This window comes from Buteo buteo, chromosome Z (genome assembly GCF_964188355.1).
Source record: "Buteo buteo chromosome Z, bButBut1.hap1.1, whole genome shotgun sequence".
Taxonomy (NCBI): Eukaryota; Metazoa; Chordata; class Aves; order Accipitriformes; family Accipitridae; genus Buteo; species Buteo buteo.
In genome coordinates, this window is record NC_134204.1 from 516,765 (window position 1) to 538,049 (window position 21,285).

General features: G+C 39.6%; 1 protein-coding gene across 3 annotated transcripts in view; it reads right to left on the reverse strand.

Annotated features, from left to right (window-relative positions):
• NEDD4L (NEDD4 like E3 ubiquitin protein ligase) overlaps positions 1–21,285 on the reverse strand; it is a 193,107-nt gene that overhangs the window by 113,042 nt on the left and 58,780 nt on the right. For all 3 annotated transcript variants that reach the window (XM_075021351.1, XM_075021352.1, XM_075021353.1), the window contains exon 3: positions 3,849–3,930. In XM_075021351.1, coding sequence (XP_074877452.1) covers positions 3,849–3,930 — 82 coding nt within the window. The remainder of the gene's footprint in view (positions 1–3,848; positions 3,931–21,285) is intronic.

Consider the following 21,285-nt stretch of genomic DNA (forward strand, 5'->3'; position numbering starts at 1 on the left):
ACCATCTAAATAAAACAAGAACATGGAAAGAAATGATGCTACTAAGCAATGAAGCTCAATGGGGAGACTAAGCATATTTAGATACAGGAAATTATGTTTAACATTACATATGGGAAAGGCAGAATAACTAAGGGATCAATATGAAGATAGAAGTTGTCACAACTGATGTAGAAGTGAAGTCTTCATAGCTCAGTGCAGTCAAATTGAGGAAACTGGATAATCTTCATCCAGACTTTTAAAAGAATTGACACATTAAATCACAAGCCTAGTAGCAGGAATTTAAAGAATATACTAACCATCTTACAAGATCATAAAGACAGCAAACAGCAAATACAGTTTTTCTACTGCAGAAAGAAGAGAGCATTTCTAGCAGGCCATTCAAAACACAGCTCCAAAAGGAAACACAAGGCATTAATCAAATTTTACAGTTGGAACAACTAAAAGTGTAGAGGGAGGTAAATCAAAACAAAAAGCCTCAGAAATTCAACACAGCTAGATCATGACAGATGCATCTGAAATTTTTCTGATAACTTTATTTTTTCAGACTAAGGAAACAATGTGCATTTAATCCCTTTGGCTGTAACTAAGCACTTCATAAGGCTAGGTCCAGCTGTACAGTAGGATACATATCAGACAACTGCACAGGTATTGTAAAAGGAGAATAAGAAAGGGGAAACTGCAGTCCTTTCTGCCTTCTTGAAGGCACTCCCGTGAGACAATGACAAACAGGAAGCTACCCATTAAACTGAGGAAGACAAAAATGAGTAGAAAAATAAGAAACTAGTGAAGGGTTAGATGCTGTCATATTAAAAGAAAAGTTACAGAGGTAAAGTAGATAATTGGTGGTGTCTTTCACTCCTGAGATTGATTTTGTTCAATATTTTTTCCATTAATGATTTTAACTCAAAATCAAGATATACTAATCACGTTTGATTATTTATGAAATAAACAGAGATTGCAATTTGCATAGGAAGAATACTGCTTTGAGGGCAGAAGTCTTGAGATGAAATTTAACAACTCAGAACAGAAATTACTAACTAGAACTTTCCAATAGATGACCTATTATTATTATGGAAATGACTGAGAAAGTCCAGGCTTCAAGTGACAGTTACAAGAAACAGTGAAAAAAAGGCAGATGCAATCCTAGGGCATACATCATCATCATCTCATCCTCAGCCCTCTGTTTACAGTTGAGCTGTTGTGCAAACATTGCCCTTTTTCTCTTCCTTGCTAGGGCAGCACTACAATCCATGAGTTTCTTCCTTGATACCATCAATACAATACTTTCACATCTTTACTACATTTTTTTTTTCTATTTATGGTGGTCTTCTCAGAAGTTTTCTTATTCTCCTTTCACATGGATCCAAAGCTAGTAAGTATTGCTTCAGATCAGTAGTAATGTTACAACCTTATTTCCAATCTAATGCTCTCTTTTCAGCCTCTCCTAACTTTTTGCACTATGGCCTTTACATTTCAAATGTGTGGGAGATGAATATGCTATGTCTTTAGTAAGCATGCTTTTATACCAGCAACACCTTTTCAAATAAGGACAATGTTATTCTAGTAAGAATTAAAAAATTAATTAAGGAATTAATTAAAAAAAGAATCAAATTGAATAAAACTCTGCATGTGATCACCATTATTTACTAAGAAGAAAGAGGAAAAAAAAAAATCAAGTCCTATATTCATGCCACACTTCCTATCTCCTCTCCCCCAATTTCACAGACTTGCTACAAAGGATTTCTCTCAAAAGCCAAAGGATCCTTGCACCTTCATGACCTGCCTCATGACCTCTCTGCTATCATAGTCCTGAGTTTTAGTCACAAAGTTATAGAACAGCTGAGGACCTCCAGAGGTCTCTTCCAACACCTAGATGATCTAGACTCATACTACCTCACATTGAAATTCTTCCATTTCATTGAAGTGAAAGATGAAAATCTCCCTCCCATCCTCAGGCATTTGCCAGTTAACAAAAGCTACCATGTTATTTTAAGACAATAAACAAGCAGTACAAGAACTGGACTTGTCTAGGCAGTTGTTTTTTTCAGTAAGCCATTATTTTTCAGGAATCCTGAAGCATACATTTTGCAAACAAGCTGATGAAAGCAAATGCATAGACTATTCATAGGGTGCAACTGTTCAAATGTCTCCAACTTCCACTGAGTTCTCCCCAGATGAAATGAGTTGCCCATATAGTAGCTGGTAAAGTCTGAGCCCATATCGCTGTTGATCCAAAATTACTACAGTGGTCCAAATTATTTTTTAAATAAGAAAATAAACCTTCACCTACACTCATTTTATTCTTTTCATCTACCCTTTACAATGTAAGAAAGATTTATCAGTACACTGACACAGGTGTACTGATTTAATAGTTTCTCATTAGTATTGCCGTTCCAGAGTGAGACAAAGTCAATCTCATGCTTCAGCAAGAACATGTTAGTTAAAATTTTACCAGAATTATAATAGCCAGGTATTTTATAATAGCCTGAAAACAACCTATCAAGCCTAAGCATTTTCTGTTCATATGATTTCAAGATCAGGAGTTGATTCCATGCAGCTACGTCCCAGGAAATGGCATGACAACAAGCACACTCTCTACAAAAGCAAGATATGCATATCATAAGAAAACCTCCCACATACTTCTATGGAATTGGCGATAAATCTTGAACCTATTTAAGGAAACAAAAAAATGCCACAGTCCATGTTGTTACTGTAGCAACAAACTAGGTACTCCTCTTTGGAAAAGTTAACATTTTTCTCACAGATTTTAACATCTAAAAACTTTACATAAAACTAAGCTAGATGGCCTACAAAGAACATATTTAAAAGGATATAATGAATGCTAAAATGCTATTATGAAACAAGTACCAATAGTTAACCAGGAAATCTTTTAAAAATTACTTTTACTTTCCAACATCAAACATGCCCTGATTCTTATGAAAAGTTCTGCTTGAATCTTCCATGCTTCCAGGATTTCACATCGGTTTTCTCACAACACCTAATGTTCTGATTTTAGAACAGCATCATTCTATTTTGTATTTTCAAAAATAGATTTTTCCTCACTATTCTGTTTTGCAATAATGATGCCTATTGAATCAGTTAATTCTAAATATCTTCATAAAAATGACAACTCATTACTTCTACCTTACTTTTCATACCAGTTACGACTTCCTTCCTCTCTGCTATCACTACCAGCAAATAAAAAAAAAAAAAAAACCAAAAAAAACCAAACCACAAAAACCCCCAAATTTCCTTCTAAAATCTTAGGGCCCTGATAATGACAAATATCCCCTGGTGGAATTTTTGTTTGTGTAGAATGAAATTAAGAAACCAAGTAAAATTCAATTTTGGTTCTAATTAAAAATCAAAACAATTTCAGTACATTTCCAGGCTTTTCTTACAGCCTATCTTCCGTCATTTGGCTATTTTAAATTCCCATATTAGGAAAATATTTTGAAAATGGAAATTTTGAAAGGGAACATTAAAGAATGATCATTTGTGCTATAAGTCAAATAAATTATAATTAAAGCAGAGTTTCTCAGTTCTTTATTTCAGCTACATCTTTCATTGAAATATAACTTTGATAAAAGAAACAGTGAATGATATGAGATTTGATAAGCCAAGCTTTAGAGAATAATATGTAACATATTAGATCCTGTCAACAAATCAAGCACACTGAAGATGCATGCACTTGTTTTCTTATTTTGGTCTGAAAAAAAATAGATAAATTATTCACTTGCTATACAGGTATGCAACAATTTAAGTAAGTATTGTATTATATTATGGAATTGTGTTCCAGTATTCTTAATATTTCCAAAACAATGGAACAAGAAAGAGTATATACGTACCTTCTTAATAGTTTTAGTCTGCACAAGAGCAAGTTCTCTGTTCTCATCCGCTACATACAAGGAAAGTTTCACATACGGGTCACTGCAAAAGAAGATGCCATATTTAATGGGAATATAATTTTACAGCCAAATATAATCTCAGTATAAATTTGTCATTTAATTGGACAACAATAGCAGCTCTAAATACGTCCAGTGAAAGCATTTTTACTGAAACCTAGTAACTGTAGTAAGCTACTGAAACATTTAAAATATGTGTTTGAATACACTCAGTTAAATACTGAGCATAGAATTAAAGATAATTTAACTTGCAGCTCTGTCCCACTGCTATGGGCAAGAACAACTTGCTTGGATACAACTTCTGCTCACGAGCATGCACGCGGCAGGCCATCAAAACAAGTCAAGAAAAAATTTGAGTCATGGGTTTTAGAAGAGACTCACTGTAACCACTTGAGGTTGACAGGAAAGGGAACAGGAATCATCTTGAAGAACTAGTTCTATTTTTACTGAAACATAAAACCAAGCTGCATGGTATCAGCAGTGATACCAGGATGGTCCTTCTGTCCATCTGACACCCCTGCCTAGATCCTGAGGTCTCCTACCCACACCATGGGTCTCCACCTCCCCAGCTAGTACACTGTGGTGCTCGCTGCAAAGAGATGCTTGCACACTCATCTCACAGGCAACTCACACTTGTGGGTCCCCCCTGAATGCTGTCATGGACCCTCTCCCCATCTGGTACCCTTGCCTGGACCAAGGGCCTCCTACTCACTGGCTGGTCCAGTTTGAGGTATGCTAGTGAATGCCACATGTCCTCTCTGACACACACCAGGTCTGGGGGAGGTACAGACACTCACTCTGCCACCCAACAGCTGGCACCCAGACTGTGACCAACAGTCTAGCCACTGGCACTGAGCTCCTCACCTGCATCTTGGATAATCTTAATGAAGAAGATGCTCTCATCTTTTGCATACCCTTCCATGCTGAATACCACACTGACCCTGCTCCAGCTTTTCACGCCCTTCTCATTACCAGGTTGCTGAGGATCAAACACTATCATAAAGGTTTGCACAAATGCTTCAGCCTCCATTCAAACCTCATTTACAAGGTCAATGAAGCAGAGTGAATATTAACTTTGTAGCTATGGGGTATTATAACTGCTACCTTGAACTCTGCAGAGTATTAAGTAGAACCACCACTAGAGCTATTTTCCATTAGAGCTTATCTGCACTTAGGGAAAGTCTTGCCCAGCATACCAGAACCAGGTAGCATAGACAAATCTGGCCTCAACTCCCCCTCGCCCCCGTTGACCCCGCTTCCTCTTTTCAGAAGGAGAAGGAAGTAGATGTATTCCAGAGACCATACAGCTCTGTATGTCAGACACCTGTCAGATATAAAACGTGCCACTAAAGGAGGTCACTGCTTTCACCCTAACTCCAGCTGCTTTCAGTAAGAAGTTTTTGCCTTTACTGAACAGACCATTGACATCTCTGCCCACTCTAAATGTGGGACAGACTGAGCCAGACTAAACTGTACCAGCAAAGTTCTCACTCCTGAATGTGAGGCGGGAATTTATCTGAATGATTAGATATTCAAGACTGTTTACTTACATGCATTCATTTACTTAAAATGAACACGTAGCTGGACAGATACTATAAACCAACATAAGTCGACACTGCTCCAAGTAAAGCTGTCTCACACGTCCCTCTACCCTGGACCCTTGTTCTGGCCTTTGTGTTGCCCCTTCTTCAGTGGCAAAACACCTCTGCACGGAGCCACACACAGAAACAGAGCAGAGGAAGGATTCAAGGCAACAGGCAGCAGGGAAAGAAGGGGTCACCTTCCAGCCCAATCAGTACCCTGGCTCGTTTCACTGTGCAAACATGCTAACATTTTCTGTTGTGGGAAAGAGAGGATACATAGCAGAGGCGGGAAGGAGCGTCAAGGTAAAAGGCAGTATTTTTTATTTATTTAAGTCACAATGTCATCGTAACATTTTCTAAAGTCTACCACCTGACATACTCTGTCAACAAATTAAACATCGCAAATAAATAGAAAACAGCACTTAAGGACATCTTTAAGCTACATGAAATGCACTGCTAGCTTGGTTTTTTGTTTTTAGCTTTTTGAATAGCAATGAGCACTTAAAAAGAAAAAAGAAAACTGTTAAATAGAACATAAGGAAGCAAGCAAAGAGGAAAAGAAAAAAGACCTGAGATTTACCACTACAGTTTCTTATCCAGAAGCTGTGACTGATGTGATTTAATGACAGCTTATAGAAAAAGTTGTTTAAGTTGCGTTATCTGCTTTACATACTGCTAAATTCAGCATTTCATTCATAACTCTGGAAGCTGCAGCTGCCTAAACAAATCTGACAGTTGGTAATTTTCTTCTGTGCTTTGAACTCATGATCTGTCCTAAAGAGCTGTGAAACTTCACGTGAAAGCTCTAGGAGCTGAGGATCAGAGCACCAAATTCATTTAGCAACCGTGGCAGAGACAGCATCTCATTCACAGATTGTAGCTTCCAGGCTAAAGTTTCCTAAAAGAATTTAGTCATCTGAAGAATAATCACCACACACACAACTTTTGTTCACACCATCAGAAAATAAGAGGACATGAGTATCGAGTATCAGATACCACAGAACAAAACACTGAATTTGTAACAGTTTTCTTCTCCACTTGGAATTAACTGTAAATAAGAAATACAATTGAAGTCTATTAGGTTGCTTCTCTCACTGCATAGTTCTAACTAACCAGCAAAAATCTACTGGAAATAATCTAATTTTTCTTCATTAGGATGCAGTATCGTGGTAATCACACTGAGTCATGGTAAGGGCTAAAACCAGACATACGTCCAAAATCATGAATCTGGGTATCTTCTGCACCCAGATAAAGCACAGACTGAAATTTATTTTCAAGCACCTTACACACTAGTTCTTAATTTAAGAGATTATTACAGGAGCCAAATGCTTAAGGAAGCATTTCAATCAATCCTCTTGAACTCCATCTTTGTTTGGAGAAAACTGTGGTTTTACATTAGTCAATTCAAAGGAAGGTCTTAGTGAACACAAGACTGTTACAGCTTACAAGTTTCAGCCAATTCCACTGGGATCAGGATTCCATCACATCTAATTTCAGTGAAGTTAATGTCTAAATTAAATTGAAATACAGTAAAAGAAATTGTTTCTAAATCAGCAGATCTTAAAAAAAAAAAAAAAAAAAAAGAATGGGATGATTCAGATGTCTTTCTACTGAGTATCTAGCCCTCCAGAGTTCAGGAGGACTTACTAATTTCCACAATGCTGAACTGAGGTATTTCCAAACATTTGAATAGGGTTGTGACTCAGCTAATAAACCCACCAAAAGAGAAAATGCTGAGAAGTAGTAAGCAGGTGCTCCAAGGTGGCTCTGCAAAAACCAGCTCTGCCCAGCAGGGCCGGTGCCAAATTCACTGGATCCAGAGCTGGCACTTCAGCCAGGTGCCTACACCCTCCAACCTCCACAGCATCACAAGCACCTGTGCTACTCCGACAATGGGAAAACTCAGTCATTACCAGACTTCCTTTCCCACAGCTCCAGATAATAGAAGCAATCTGTACAGAGTAAGTCTCTGGATTATTTCTAATTCTTATCCCGGACAAACTTGGTAAATGGCATCAAGGCAAAGTAAATATTTACTGCAATTTTTCTCTAACTATGTCTCTTTTCAAAATACTGCTAAAATTACATGTTACTTTTCCACAAAGATTTCACTTCCCTCCTACAAAACACCTGACTGATTCGTACAAGAGGATTGCTAAACAAAACTTGCAAAACCTACAAAATTGTGCTTGAACAACAAAACACCTCATAGCCAGAATGCGTCAGTGTTAAAGAGCATATTCTTTCTGACGAGAAGGAGCCATTAAAGAACTGCCACTGTAAAGGCAGTACTGTACGATAAATAATCACTTTTTTATGCTAGGAACACAGTCTGACACTTTAAACTTAAAGCTTCATAAGCCTGAAGACCTTATCATGAGAAGTATTGTTAAAGAAAAGGTTAAGTTTACAATAATTAATGTTGCATTTTGTTCGTTTGTTTGTTTTGGGTTTTACAGTTTCTTTGTGATATTCCTCTTATACCATGGTGCCATGCCATCTTTAAACTTTTACTGTTGATCACAAATGAAGGCTCATCCTCTTGAATTCTAGCATTACCTGCAAAACTTCTTCAGGAAATTCAGACTTCTCTGGACAGAGATGCAGAATGAAAGAAGGAGATCCACAATTAAGAATATAACAATAGTAGCAAAACAAAAAATATAAAAGGTATCCCAGAGAACAGACACTAAACGTCAAAATAATAGTAGAAGCACTGAAGGAGCTTTACAATGGCTAATTGCACCCTGCAGTCCCATCTAAAAGCAAGTATTCTAGATGAACATGGCATCTTTGCAATGTAAAACTGGTACTGGCATGGCAGATTTATTAGACAACAACATGAAGATCAGTAAAATTGAGGAAAATTTGCAGAAGAAGAAATATAGCATCTGATCTGTTTAAAAAAAAAAAATCACTGGAAAAGTTATCAGCAAATTGGAATGAAATATACACGAAGACAAGAGGAAATACCAGATTCCTGTCTAACAACAGTATTTGTAGAAGTGTTAAAGAAAGGAAATCCTGATGATCCAGATCACAGAAGACACAATAATAAATGAGACACCTGCTGAAAGTACTCAGAAAAAAAACAACAAACCAACTAGGTTAGAGGGAACTTTTGAGCACAGAAAGCAGACTCAAAGCAGTTTGAAGTTGTACTTGCCAGATATTTTCACCCTGAAATTTATGGATTAAAAGGAAGGGAAGCAGGGGATTAAAATGAAGTATTGTTTTCTTGACTTTTATAAGGCAGACAGATTCATTCTTGAAGAAAGCATTATAAAAAAAACCACAAAACATATGGCACTCCTGGTAACCACAACTACAAGTGATGTGTGAATACTTCCATTGTGTTCTAAAAATAAGGTGAAAACAGAGCAACTCATTCCATAGTTCCCTGTGAGCGTCAGTCTCTGACTTGAATCACTGCTGATTTGCATCAGGTTTTAAAACTGAATGCTAGATAAGTTTAAGAGCATGACACTGGATGAGCAGAATTGAGCCCTTTAGTTCATGCAGATGACATCATATATCTGACACGTTTAACAGTGTTGCAATTTGCTTGGAAAACTCACTGTAGAGGTAGCTTTGAGAAAAAGTACTATCTTGGGAAGAGGGTAAAAGATTAAATTAAGAAATGTAGCAAAATAATAAAGTAGAAACCTACAGGTAGAAAACTTGATCTGTATGATTTTTTACACCACTACCAGTGTTAAAATGCAATCTTAATGAAACTTGCAACATGGGAAACTGACAAATCATGGACTTCGAGAAAGCTGTTAATGTAGTTAATATCCAAGTGAAAACTTACACAGCTGTTCTAGTAGAATTACTGTAATAACAGAAAATGGATATAGAAAATAAAACCTAAGTTTGGAGCCTGGGGACAGTACAGATGGCAGTTCTTTATAGCCAGTCCAGCACCCTATTTTACACTGGCCAGCTTTCAAATAGAAGGATTACAACACCAGGGACACCAACAAAGCAATATGATAGACTGACGGAGAAAGCTACACAATACAAGCAAGGTCACTGTGACCAAGAGGCTGTGCACTAAAGAGACAACCCAACTGTAATGGCAGGACATAATAAACATACATTTAGAGGAACAAAGAGTAACGTCATAATACTCTCTTTATCTGTGAAGGTGTTTCTTGATGAAAGAGAAGCTATTTTTATAATGAAGATTTAGCAGGGAGGGCGGTGAGGTACATAGAAGTTTCTTTTACCTGCTATAGGGCTCCTTCTTTCCAGATAGTGCTGCAGAAATTACACCAAAAAAAGCCAACCTCAGGTGCATTCATAATAAAATGCAACAAAATAAAAGGAGCAGGAAAAGAACAACTCCAAGTGCAGTGAAGGAGACAGGCAGGGCTACTCAGTGTGAAAGGTTATAGTTTTTAATGCTTTAAATTTCTTATACTTGACAATGTCATCACCCACTAATATCAGAAGCCAGCAGATATATTCACTATGTATTATTAGGCATTCAAAGAACTAAGCAGGATTATAAAGTCAGGTTTTTATAACGAGAAATGAGGCCAATCACTATCATCCTAGTGACTGAAGATGAATGGGAGTTGATTTCTTGAACACCTTTCTATAATATTCCTCTTTACAAAATTCCAAAGTGATTAAAACCAATATTCCCATCTATCCCAACATGATCAGCCTAAACCCAAAGAAAATGTCAATGCCTGCTCAGAACTTTGAAGCTGATAACAGTTCTCTGAAGAACTAGAATCCTAAGAAAATGACATTCATAAGAAAAGTTACATTAATCATGATCACAAGTTAGTGCAAAGAGAGTTTGGCAGAGCAACAGCCATAAAAATGTCTGAGGTCTTAAGAAATACTTTTCCTGAGCTTCTGAAGTCCCTCAGACATTCAGAATTATCCATTTGCCATGGTTTTTCGAACTCTCAGTATTTGATATTTTCTTAATGCTCAAGCAACTGTAGATACAGAATTATCAGCTTTCATTTGAACCTCAGCTTGAAAAGGCAAGCTTCCAGCTCTTCTTCTTGTGGAGAACAACAGAAAGCACTGATGACCTAAAACCTCTGAAAATCTTAAAAACAAACAAACAAACCAAAACAACACCAAAAAAATCCCCAAACCCAAAAGCAGATCAGCATCTTTTAAAAACCATGTTATTTCAGAGTACTTTGAAACTGTGGCCCATGAATAGCTTCCTATTTGTTCACTTGAGTCTGCAATTGCATTTGCTATATATTCTTGAAACAGCTTTGAAAGCAAGTCTCAAAACATCCTTTGCCAGTGACCCAATATATTATTTATTTATTTTAAGCTACAAAAGAAGGGGGTGGAGAGCACAAGCATATGTGAAAGAACAATGAAATTACTAAGCTCTACTCTGCTTTATATTTTAAAAGCTGAAACTGCCTCTCCAAGTATAAAATTTAGTATCACTTCTTCTGCAAGTACGTGTATGCCAAGCTTGTCACATGAAGACAAACTTCATATTTCAAAATAGGCTTATTGTTTCAAAGGAAACAAGTCTTGCACAAGATGATAAATTTGCTTCTGTAAGAAATACAGGTGCATTCCCTTTGTGTTATCCCTTTCCCTCCTCTGTTCCACATACATGAAAGGAACTCATCAAGAGCTCATGTAATTCTGTCTAGAAAAATTCTAACACCCTCAAACATGAAGGCAGCAAAGGCTTTTTCTTGAAGCGACATCCAAATTAAATTCTTTCCATGGTCTTGAGGGGACGTCTATTTGGCTATTGGTCAATTTTCATCCAATACCTTTTCCCACCCACTCACCCCATCAAACCTACCTGCACTCTTTAGCGCCCAGTGGTGGTGGTGGATATTAAAAAAAAAAAATCCTTCTCTGGCCTCTTAAGGCACATGCCTCTCTCTATTCCCGAGTAATATAAAGTTGAATGTTTTAACATTCCCCAAAATTACGAACTTCAGATTTAAGTCAAGTACATTTGTAGACCTCAGGTCATCTTCTTCCCATGGAACTGGGAAGGCTGAGCACTCTGGGTTTGTCTAGTTTGGAGAGAAGGGAGGCTGAGGAGCAACCTCATTGCTCTCTGCAGCTTCCCGAGGAGGGGATGTGGAGAGGGAGGTGCTGAGCTCTTCTCCCTGGGATCCAGGGACAGGACGCCTGGCAATGGCTTGAAGCTGCATCAAGGGAGGTTCAGACTGGGCATTAGGAAGCGTTTCTTTACCAAGAGGGTGGTCAAACCCTGGAACAGGCTTCCCAGAGAGGTGGTTGATGCCCCAAGCCTGTCAGTGTATATAAAGCATTTGGACAATGCCCTTAATAGTATGTTTTAACTTTTGGTCAGCCCTGAAGGAGTCAGGCAGTTGGACTAGGTGATCAATGTAAGTCCCTTCCAAGTGGGACTATTCTATTCCACAGCTGACTCCTTCATGTCCAGTTCTAACAATCTATATATGCAAATGACTGATCTGTTTCTGCTGCATAGTTTTGAACTCTGAGGCTTGTCAAAAGATTTGTTCACATCACTTTTTGGAAAGAAGGAAGGAAGCATCATCCTACCTATCTGCAGCCCGAAGCCAGCCTCTCTCAGCTGTTGCAGAGAGCAGTGACCGCAACCACTGCAATCCCTGGCTTTCACCACGTCACATTTAACTGTAACTGAGGCAGACAGGACAGACAGAATTCCAGTATTTGAACTTAACCTCTGTGAAGTTTGAAGGAAGGAGAATAAGCAGAATGCATTCAAAATTTCTACTGTCTTACACTATTGCACTGAAATTTGAGGAAGCTCTGCACAGTTTGCCAGTGCTTATCCACTCCTTAACTGGAACAACAAAAGCACACCAGCCTACCACTTTCCAGGCATGACAGATTAAATACAAGAGAAGTAAAATGTACAGGTAGAGGGAAAGGAACAGCAGTGCAATTAAACCTGCCAGAACTCACTTGTCAGATTTACTTTTTTTTTTGAATAATGTATTTATGTTACCCCAGTCTTAAAACAGGTAATATTTATTCTCACCAGGATATTGTAAAGATTAGAAAATGCCAGCACTAGCAGAATTTATTAACATGCACAAAAAAATCCTCCCAGTTACTCAAGACAAAGCAAACTCTAGGCTTTATTTCATGCTGAGATTTGTGCCTTACAAGCAGCACCTCCCAAACTGTAAGACACACCTGCCAGGGAAGCAAAGAGCCAAGCTAGGACGTGGCTGAAGGCTGCTGCATGTTTCTCCAGACCTGCTCTTTTAAACTGGCATGGAGATATTATCCGAAACAGCTTTCTCAAGAAAGGGCTCAATATTTCAAAACCTTTGCCATATAAAACTTTTCAGTGTGAACAACCATGCACATCATTTGGTACAAGCACTTAGAGATACACCTATGCTACTGTTACATAAGTAGATGTGTAAAGGTGTCTGAATTCGCTCTACCCACAGCAGGTCAGCACTTCATATGAACTAATTTACTCTGACCAGACATTCAGGTAAATTTGCAGCTGTGGTTTATATGTACTATTACAGACGCACTTTTACAGTCAGTATGCCTTCAAAAACATAACTTACAAATTCAGATCAGTAAAATTCACCATCTTCAAAAATATTCATCTCAGTGAGTCTCCATATAATTATGGGAGCCCCATTAACAGCAATTAACATCAGGGATGAAGCAGATTATACCTGGCAAGAGGAAGGTCCTTGAACCTGAAAATGTTTTACAGAATCATTTAAACACACTTAGAGACAACTCTGTGTGCACATGCACTTAGTAAAGCTTAAAAAGCAATCAATAATTTAAAAAAAACTCAATGTTTTGCTTGGCGATTTTTAGATTCAAAGAGATGATGGAAACAAAGCCCAAAATATGCCTCATTAAATAAGGTTAGAATAATAATGAGATACTTCTAACAAAGTTTTATGAAGAGTAGTAAAAACAATGTTGTAAGGCAGAATATCTCTTAGAATCACTATCATTTTTATCCCAATAACCATTTTCCCCAGTGAATTTCCCCAGTCCTGCTACTGTAAGAAGGGAGAAGTACAATGAAAATATACAGTGAGAGCAAAATCTTATTTCTCTTTTAGAAAAACTCATGGTTTTTTATTTTAGCATGAGCCTTCTGGGGTTCATCTTCTCATCTGTACCATATAAAATCCATGAGTTTTTCTAAAAGAGAAATAAGATTTTGCTCTCACTGTCATACAAGTCTCATGTACTGTGACCAAAGCAAAGCATAGAGTGACTAACCGCACTAGAATAAAGGAACATCTGCTTTCAAGTAGAAAAGAAAACCTTACCTTATCCTTCACTGAAAAGCCAAACTTGCAACCCATTGTGTCTAAGCATCCTAAAACTTCACCTCTCCATACTAAATCCCAGAGCCATTTTACAGGCCTCACATTTTCCTTCTAGTTTTTTATTTTCCAAAGAAAGGCTCACACCTCATCTGGCACTACAAGAAATTTAGCAAGGCTTTATTCAAAGAGCTGCTAGAGATAATGACTCACATCACAGACATCTGCAAAGAAGTGCCTGTGGGTGAAAAAGGGAGTAATAAATTATATATCAAACTCCACCTACAGCATCTCCACCTTCCTAGGTTGTTCTTTTAAAATTCTATATTCTAATAAAGAGTAACAAGACCAGATACCTTTTGCACTTTTCCTGTACTGAAAAACTCCCAGAGCATAAAGAAAAGCTCAGTTTTCTAAACGTGTCTCAAAAAAAGTACCTTTTGATCTTCTGAAAAGGATGGAAGTGTAAACACATGGTTTTTTTTTTTTCATTTTCCTTTAGGCCATTTTTTGTGATTGTAAGGCAGAGGTAAATGAATGCTCTAACAGAACAGACAATCTGCATACATCAGCCCCTAGATCTGAATTCTTCTTATGCTGTTTCACACTCCTAAAATATAACAAGTTCTAAAATCCAGCAGGAAAAAAAATTCAATGACACCTGACCTCTGGACCAGAAAAGTTCAACGCATGCAGCATCCCTACCAATGAATACTACACACACTGGTTTCGTTCAGGAACAGGTTTATCCAGCTTGACACAAATGAACAAGAGAGGCCACAATTTTAGAAACACTTTAAACGACCTAATTGAGCACTGCTGCTAGAAGCTGGCTCACCCCACTACTTGCTCCTGTCCCTGTGCTATCCCCTTTTCTGTCAACAAACACTCACCTCACACAACAGAGATGAAACAGACGGGGAAATGAAGTTGGGTTAAACTTGGGTGAAGCCTTCCTTCCTTCAGTCCAGGCTCTCATAAACCCAGACTAGGTCCTTCATCCAGTTCACCGTAAGGCCTCACAAATACTTGTGCAGGTTGGTGGAAGAGTTGGTGGAAGGTGGAATGAGCAGCTAAGGCTCAGAGGATGATAGGACTTGTCCTTGCCACACTATGGGCAGGCCTGCTGAGGCTTTCAGACAGCACTGCTTTGGTCTTGCCCTATTGTCCCAAAGAGTCCCACTGCTATTACCCCCTTTTGTGTCAGATGGGACAAGGTGAGCCATTTCACAGGACCAAACTGAAGACAACTGTTAGCTATTTTTGCCAGGTTTCCTGCTCAGCAAGAGTGGTATGAGCAAGACTCTGGCAGTAATGATTTAGCAAGTATGAATTGTCATCTCATCCTCAGAGACCTTTGGCTCACCACCGATGCTGCTAGCCCATCCACCAGCCATAGGCCACAGAAGCCCCCTGTGTCCTCAGCTGCTGCAGGCAGACACATGAATCCTGAGACGGAAGCAGAATTATATCCAACGAAAGTAAAAGGCAGAAAGCAAAGGAAACGTGTAATTAGTCTGTGGAATTGACTGTGGTTAGGGAATTAGCCAGGTTCAAAAGGGACCAGGTTGGTCATGTGCATAATAAGAGTAATCAGCTAATTACATCAAAAACTTTGGAATCCTCTTGCCTGAAGTCTGATGTTAATCTTTAATTACTGAAGTAAAACTGAAACTTAGAGAAGCCCATTATTTTCTTGCTAATATAGGTTGAATTAGCTGGTAGAGATCACTGTGAAGTCCAGACTTCCAACAACCTCAGATTAAAAAATCCTGAATTCAAACTTAAAAGACAAGTTAACTCAGGACAGTGCCAAGTATGAGGTTTTCAGTGCAAAATAAGGAGCTGGCTATCTTTTATCTATATTCATTGATCCTTATTCTGCAATATGCCACTAGGAAAGAAAATAATACCCTCAGAGGCACGGAGAAAAGTTATTTTTCTAGCTATTTCATCCCCTTCCCATATGAAGTCTTTACCAAGAGCAAACAGGTTCACAGTCATTCCTCCTCTTTTTCAGCACCATTCAAACCCACCCCACAGTCTGGGAAACAGTATCATAGGTCAAAGAGCACCAAGAAAGAAGAAAACATAACACTGAAAATCACTTATTCCTGGGATGCTACTTCTACCAGTCCGATTTCAGTGCAGCACACAGCTTATGTTGGCAAGCCTCATTTATGTCCTGCAGAGAGAATATCTTTTGTTCCGTGCAGATGGAACCAACGTGAAGCTTGCTACTGAAGAAAGCCATTTTGCAAAGGCCCCAAAGCACACCACATGCTAGTGGGAATGGGAGACAGTAACCAGACCAGAAAAGTAAAAGCGGTATGGATTGCCACATATCCTATAAAATCTCAAAGTGCAAAGTGTTGTCATGTGGTTACTCCTGCACAGGCACATTTGCTAGCTTCCTTCCTAAAAGCATCTGTAATCACAAGGCCCAGAGATTTACAGGCAGCTCAGCTACCATAATCCACGTTGTTAGAACAGACCTAAGGGACAAGCAACATGCTGTGCTTGAGCTCATGTCCTGACTAGTGCTTTCCAGGACAGCCGAGCTCACTATGAACATCTACCTTAAAAGCAACAGAAACTGTTAAGTTCTACTGACATCCAAAAAGAGCAAGGTCTGATAGTCTCTCTTACATAAATATCTGCATCTGCCTTTGCAAAAGTATAAATCTCATGGATTATAAAGTCACATGAAACAGGTAAATTAAGACTTCCTCCCCTAATATAATTTGTCATAGAAATTTACATGGCAGATCCCAAATAACTCTAACTTCCACTGGGACAGCTTAGAACACTGAAGTCTTTATCTCTCTGAAACCACATACACCATGCCAACTGCAACAGCAAATATCCTGCAAAAGAAGCAACTCTATTTCACATTGTGTTATCCACAGTGTTAACAAAATAAACTGAAGAAGTGTCAGTTGATGAAAGCAAACATATCCCTAAAGCCAGTGATGTTATCTCTATTTCCAATAACTAAAGACTGGATCTCAGCTATTTGAGAAAAACCCCCACATACTGATTGTCTCAGAATTCAATGTAAATTTCTAACTAGAAACATATATTTTAGCAGTACCAAATTGAAAGTGATGTCTTCCCATAACCAGCCACAGAAAGTTTGCATAGAATTGAGACAAAGGCAAAAGGTAGGCAAAATAAAGGAACTAAAACACCATTCAGTAACTTCCACCCTTACCTCAGTATCTTCAGCTCTTTGGGGCTGTGTCAGGTGTATCAGAAAAGCTACTCATACCTGTTCTTTGTCATCCACATCATGCCATCACTATGGTGAGTCCTCCTGCTGTCTCATTTATGAGGACACTTCCAGCACTGATCAGCAGGCCTTAACACCAGTGAATTTACACAACAAAGAGTGCTCTCTCAGATCCTCTGTCCTTAGACTGATTCATTACTCTCCTCTTCAACCCACTCCCAGCTAACACACCAAATATATTTTCGGTTAAGAAAACAAAAAAAAGCAATTATTTTCCTTCCACAGCATGGTCCTCTGTATAGGACAGTCTCAATGAAAAGATAAACAGTGCTGAAACTGTTAATCAGACTGGACACACTATTCCTCAAGTGTTAAACAAAACACAGTGTTATTCTACAGGAGCATGGTGTAAGCTGAATCATTAGCATGTGAAAAAAGATAAAACATTTAAGACAATCAATGGAGACAAAATACTAGTAAATTCAGGATGATCAAGTGTAGCATGCTGAATACTAGGACAAATGACAGAAGAGTACAGCAAAGAATAAAGAATTACTTATTTACATTTGTCCTGGTTTTGGCTGGGATAGAGTTAATTTTCTTTCTAGTAGCTGGTACAGTGCTGTTTTGGGTTCAGTATGAGAAGAATGTTGATAACACACTGATATTTTCAGTTGTCCCTAATAATGCTTAGACTAAGTCAAGGATTTTTCAGCTTCTCATGCCCAGCTAGCAAGAAGGCTGGAGGGGCACAAGTTTGGAGGGGACACAGCCCGGACAACTGACCCAAATTGGCCAAAGGGGTATTCCATACCATGTGGCATCATGCCCAGTATATATAAACTGGGGGGAGTTGGCCTGGGGAAGGATCGCTGCTTGGGAACTAACTGGGCATCGGTCGGTGAGTGGTGAGCAACTGCATTGTGCATCACTTGTTTTGTATATTCCAGTTCCTTTATTATTATTGTCATTTTATTATTGTTGTTATTATTGTTATTAGTTTCTTCCTTTCTGCTCTATTAAACTGCTCTTATCTCAACCCACAAGTTTCACCTTTTTTGTTCCGATTCTCTCCCCCATCCCACTAGATGGAGGGGAGCAGGGGGGGTGAGCGAGCAGCTGCGTGGTGCTTAGCTGCTGGCTGGGGTTAAACCATGACAACATTGTACAACACAATAACATCTTTTAAATCTTGACTTTCAACAGCCACAGAGGACATAGATGGAAAAATAAACTAAAAATTCACAAAATAAATGACATTTCTATTATATTTAAATTTTAAGGAAAGCAGCAGAAGGAAAAGTTTCTTGCTATTTATCCCAAGTATAGAAGATAGCAAGTTCTGCACAAAAGCACTACCATTAAGAGACTTGAACCACTGACTTCTACAACAGGAGGGGAACTTGGCAACAAGAGTTAGGTTTAATGAATTAAATTCCCCAGAGATTACCGTGTCAACAGTTGAATGAAAAATACAAGTTATGCAAACACCTCATAGAAGGCAACTGGCCTCTATTGTTTCCAATGAGTAGCAGTCACTGACATCCTAGAAGTTAGGCAATGACATGCAGCCACATCCTTTGCGGGTGCTGGCCAACCCCATTCACATCAGCCACATAAACATCTAAATGGCACGTGCACTATTAAAGGCCACAAACCTTTAAAGTCATTAGGAGGTAGAAGGCCAAAACTGTTACGCAACACGAACATTATTCAATCAGCCTTCCCCCCCACCCCCCGGGCCGACAGGTAAATGTCTAACTCCATTGTTTCTCCTTGAAATATCTGACTTCAATATTTTCTTTCTTACATGAAAATTGAAAAGGTTGTGATCTCCAGGGTCAGTGTGCTCTCGTAGCCACTACCCTTGGCAAGCCAGTCTTTAATGCTACTGAAGGATGTGGCAACACACCTATGTAAAAGTCTCCACCCACCAGAAAAGGAGATGTGTATCATGCACTTATTGCCCAGAAACAAAATTTCATTTATTGTTCCTAAGAAATGCCACGTTACTCTTCACCCAACTGTATGAAATAAGTCTGAACTTCTATCTGTCTGAGCAGCCCCTTCCTAAGGGCTTTCTCAGAGAAACAGAGGGGACGTATGCTTTTGAACAGATGTTATCCCTGACCGCCCCCACACCTTTTTTTTTTTTTTTTTTTTTTAAATCTCCTGGTGCAGACATGGCTACAGCTTCAAGACAGCATGCATTTGCTATCTACAAGATAGTTTCCGGGACTGCAGTTTAATTAGATTTTCCCTCTACACCTAGAGCAGACAGGAACCGTAAGTTGCCAGAAGTTCCCAGAAACCAGCATTTGTGGGTGCCACAGGAAGTCTACTTAAGTAAAAAGGAATTACTACTATAAGAACTGAGAGTACAACACTAAATACCACGTCAGTGAAAATAAATATAACCTAAATATAACCCAGCCCAGTAACATCTCGATTAGGATTGTCCTTTTCTCAGACCCGCCTCACTTTCCACAGTCTCCCTGCAGCCTCGGCAGACAGCAGCTGACTCCAATTCTCTACATGAAGCCGCACATTTCCAGCACAGTGCAAGGCCTAAACTGAACACAGTAGAGGCTCCGATGGCATCTAGCACCCAGTTACTGATGCCATCAATATAAACAAGAAATTCCTTATGCAAATGAGAGACTGATTGAGTCTCCAGCTGCTCTTGCGTTGCGCCTGACAGCCACACTGCAAGGCGTCGTGGCCAGGAGCTCTGCCAGGCAGGATGCCCCAGGCCGCTGCCGCTCCTGGCACATCCAAATGCAACTGCTTCTGGCAAACCAGAGCTCCTGAGACCTTCAGTTTTAACCACAACTCTTTGCCTTTTATTACAAAAATGCACCAAAAACTATATTAAACATGTTGTTATGTTCACAAAGCAGTTTAAAAAAGGGCCAAACTGCCCGAGCAACCTTCGTGCGCAGGCACTGTGAATCTCCAAATGTACGGTCACACACACTTTTGCCTCCTGCAGCTGCAACTTCTGCACCTTTGCATGCAACATGCCCACGTTTTTTATTTCATCCCCCTTTATTTTATTCAATGTTTAGCCTTGTTCTGAAGACTGAATGATTAATTTCCCCATAGACTTTTCTCAGGCTCCAATTTGCAGGGTATTGGCCTATTTCACAAGCATTAATCCTGTCCCCCCAACACCCATGGAAACCGAGGGCTGGCGTTCTTTCACATTTTACAACTAGCTATCCAAGACACTGAAAAGAAAACAAAAACCCCATACAGCGCTTTTCTGTGCTGCTTCTCTGACCTTGATGTTCGCAGGGCTGTTTCTCTCATTTTTTCCCTCACTCCTCTGCCTGTCCAGTGTTTTTGCCCTTTCTTAAACACGCTTTTCCAGAGGTGCCTTGGGCATCGCTGACAGGCTCAGCTGTGCCCGGCACTGAGGCGGCTGCAGAACCGGCCGGAACCGGCCGGAACCAGCCCCGTCCAGCATGGGGCAGCCCCAGGCTCCCCTCACAGAGGTCCCCACAGCGCCGCTGCCAGCACCCGGACATGGACACCCAATGTGCCCACACACTTAAAATCCAGTTTTTGAAGAGCACGTAATATTCCACAGCATTTTAAGACTATACTAACGTCACTTTTGCAGGCAGATATAAGCTGTTTCTGTACTCCAAGCCATACAGATGTGAACTATAGCTTTCATCAGCTCTGACACTTTTCAGACAACATCATGAGCCAACTCATCAACTAAACTCAATAAAAATCAGTCTTCTCCGCCATTTGCCACCCAAAAAGAAGGTGGACCGCTTTCTGCTGGGTTAGTGAACTATCTCAGCACAGGGCACAAGAACTCGGTGCAGGAGCTGGCACGGGCTGGCGGTGAGGGGACCCGCGGTGAGCGGAGGGGGAGCGGGCAGAGTCTTCACTTGTTTCCGAGATGGAAAGCTGCAAGGTGGAGGCACGTTTTTACTTCTCACCACCATCTTGCTCAGAACCAGCAGATTACAGGAGGCCGGAGCAGGCCCTTCAGGTTCACCTCCTGAAGACAGCACTTACAGACACAAGGCTGTAGACATAAAAATCCATTTTCTCTCCAGTCCATACCAGGATTTTAGGTACTAAGCATTCACCCTTCCTGCAATCGCATCCAAAAACATGTATAAAATTTACAGGGTTAAGTGAACTCGTGCCATTAGAGGAGCCAACAGTGCCATGCTCTAGGACGTTAAGAAAAGGTTTGGCTTGCAGGTCCACAGGGGTAGTAACCTTCACCAGGGGGAAAAGAAGTAATGCCAGGAAAG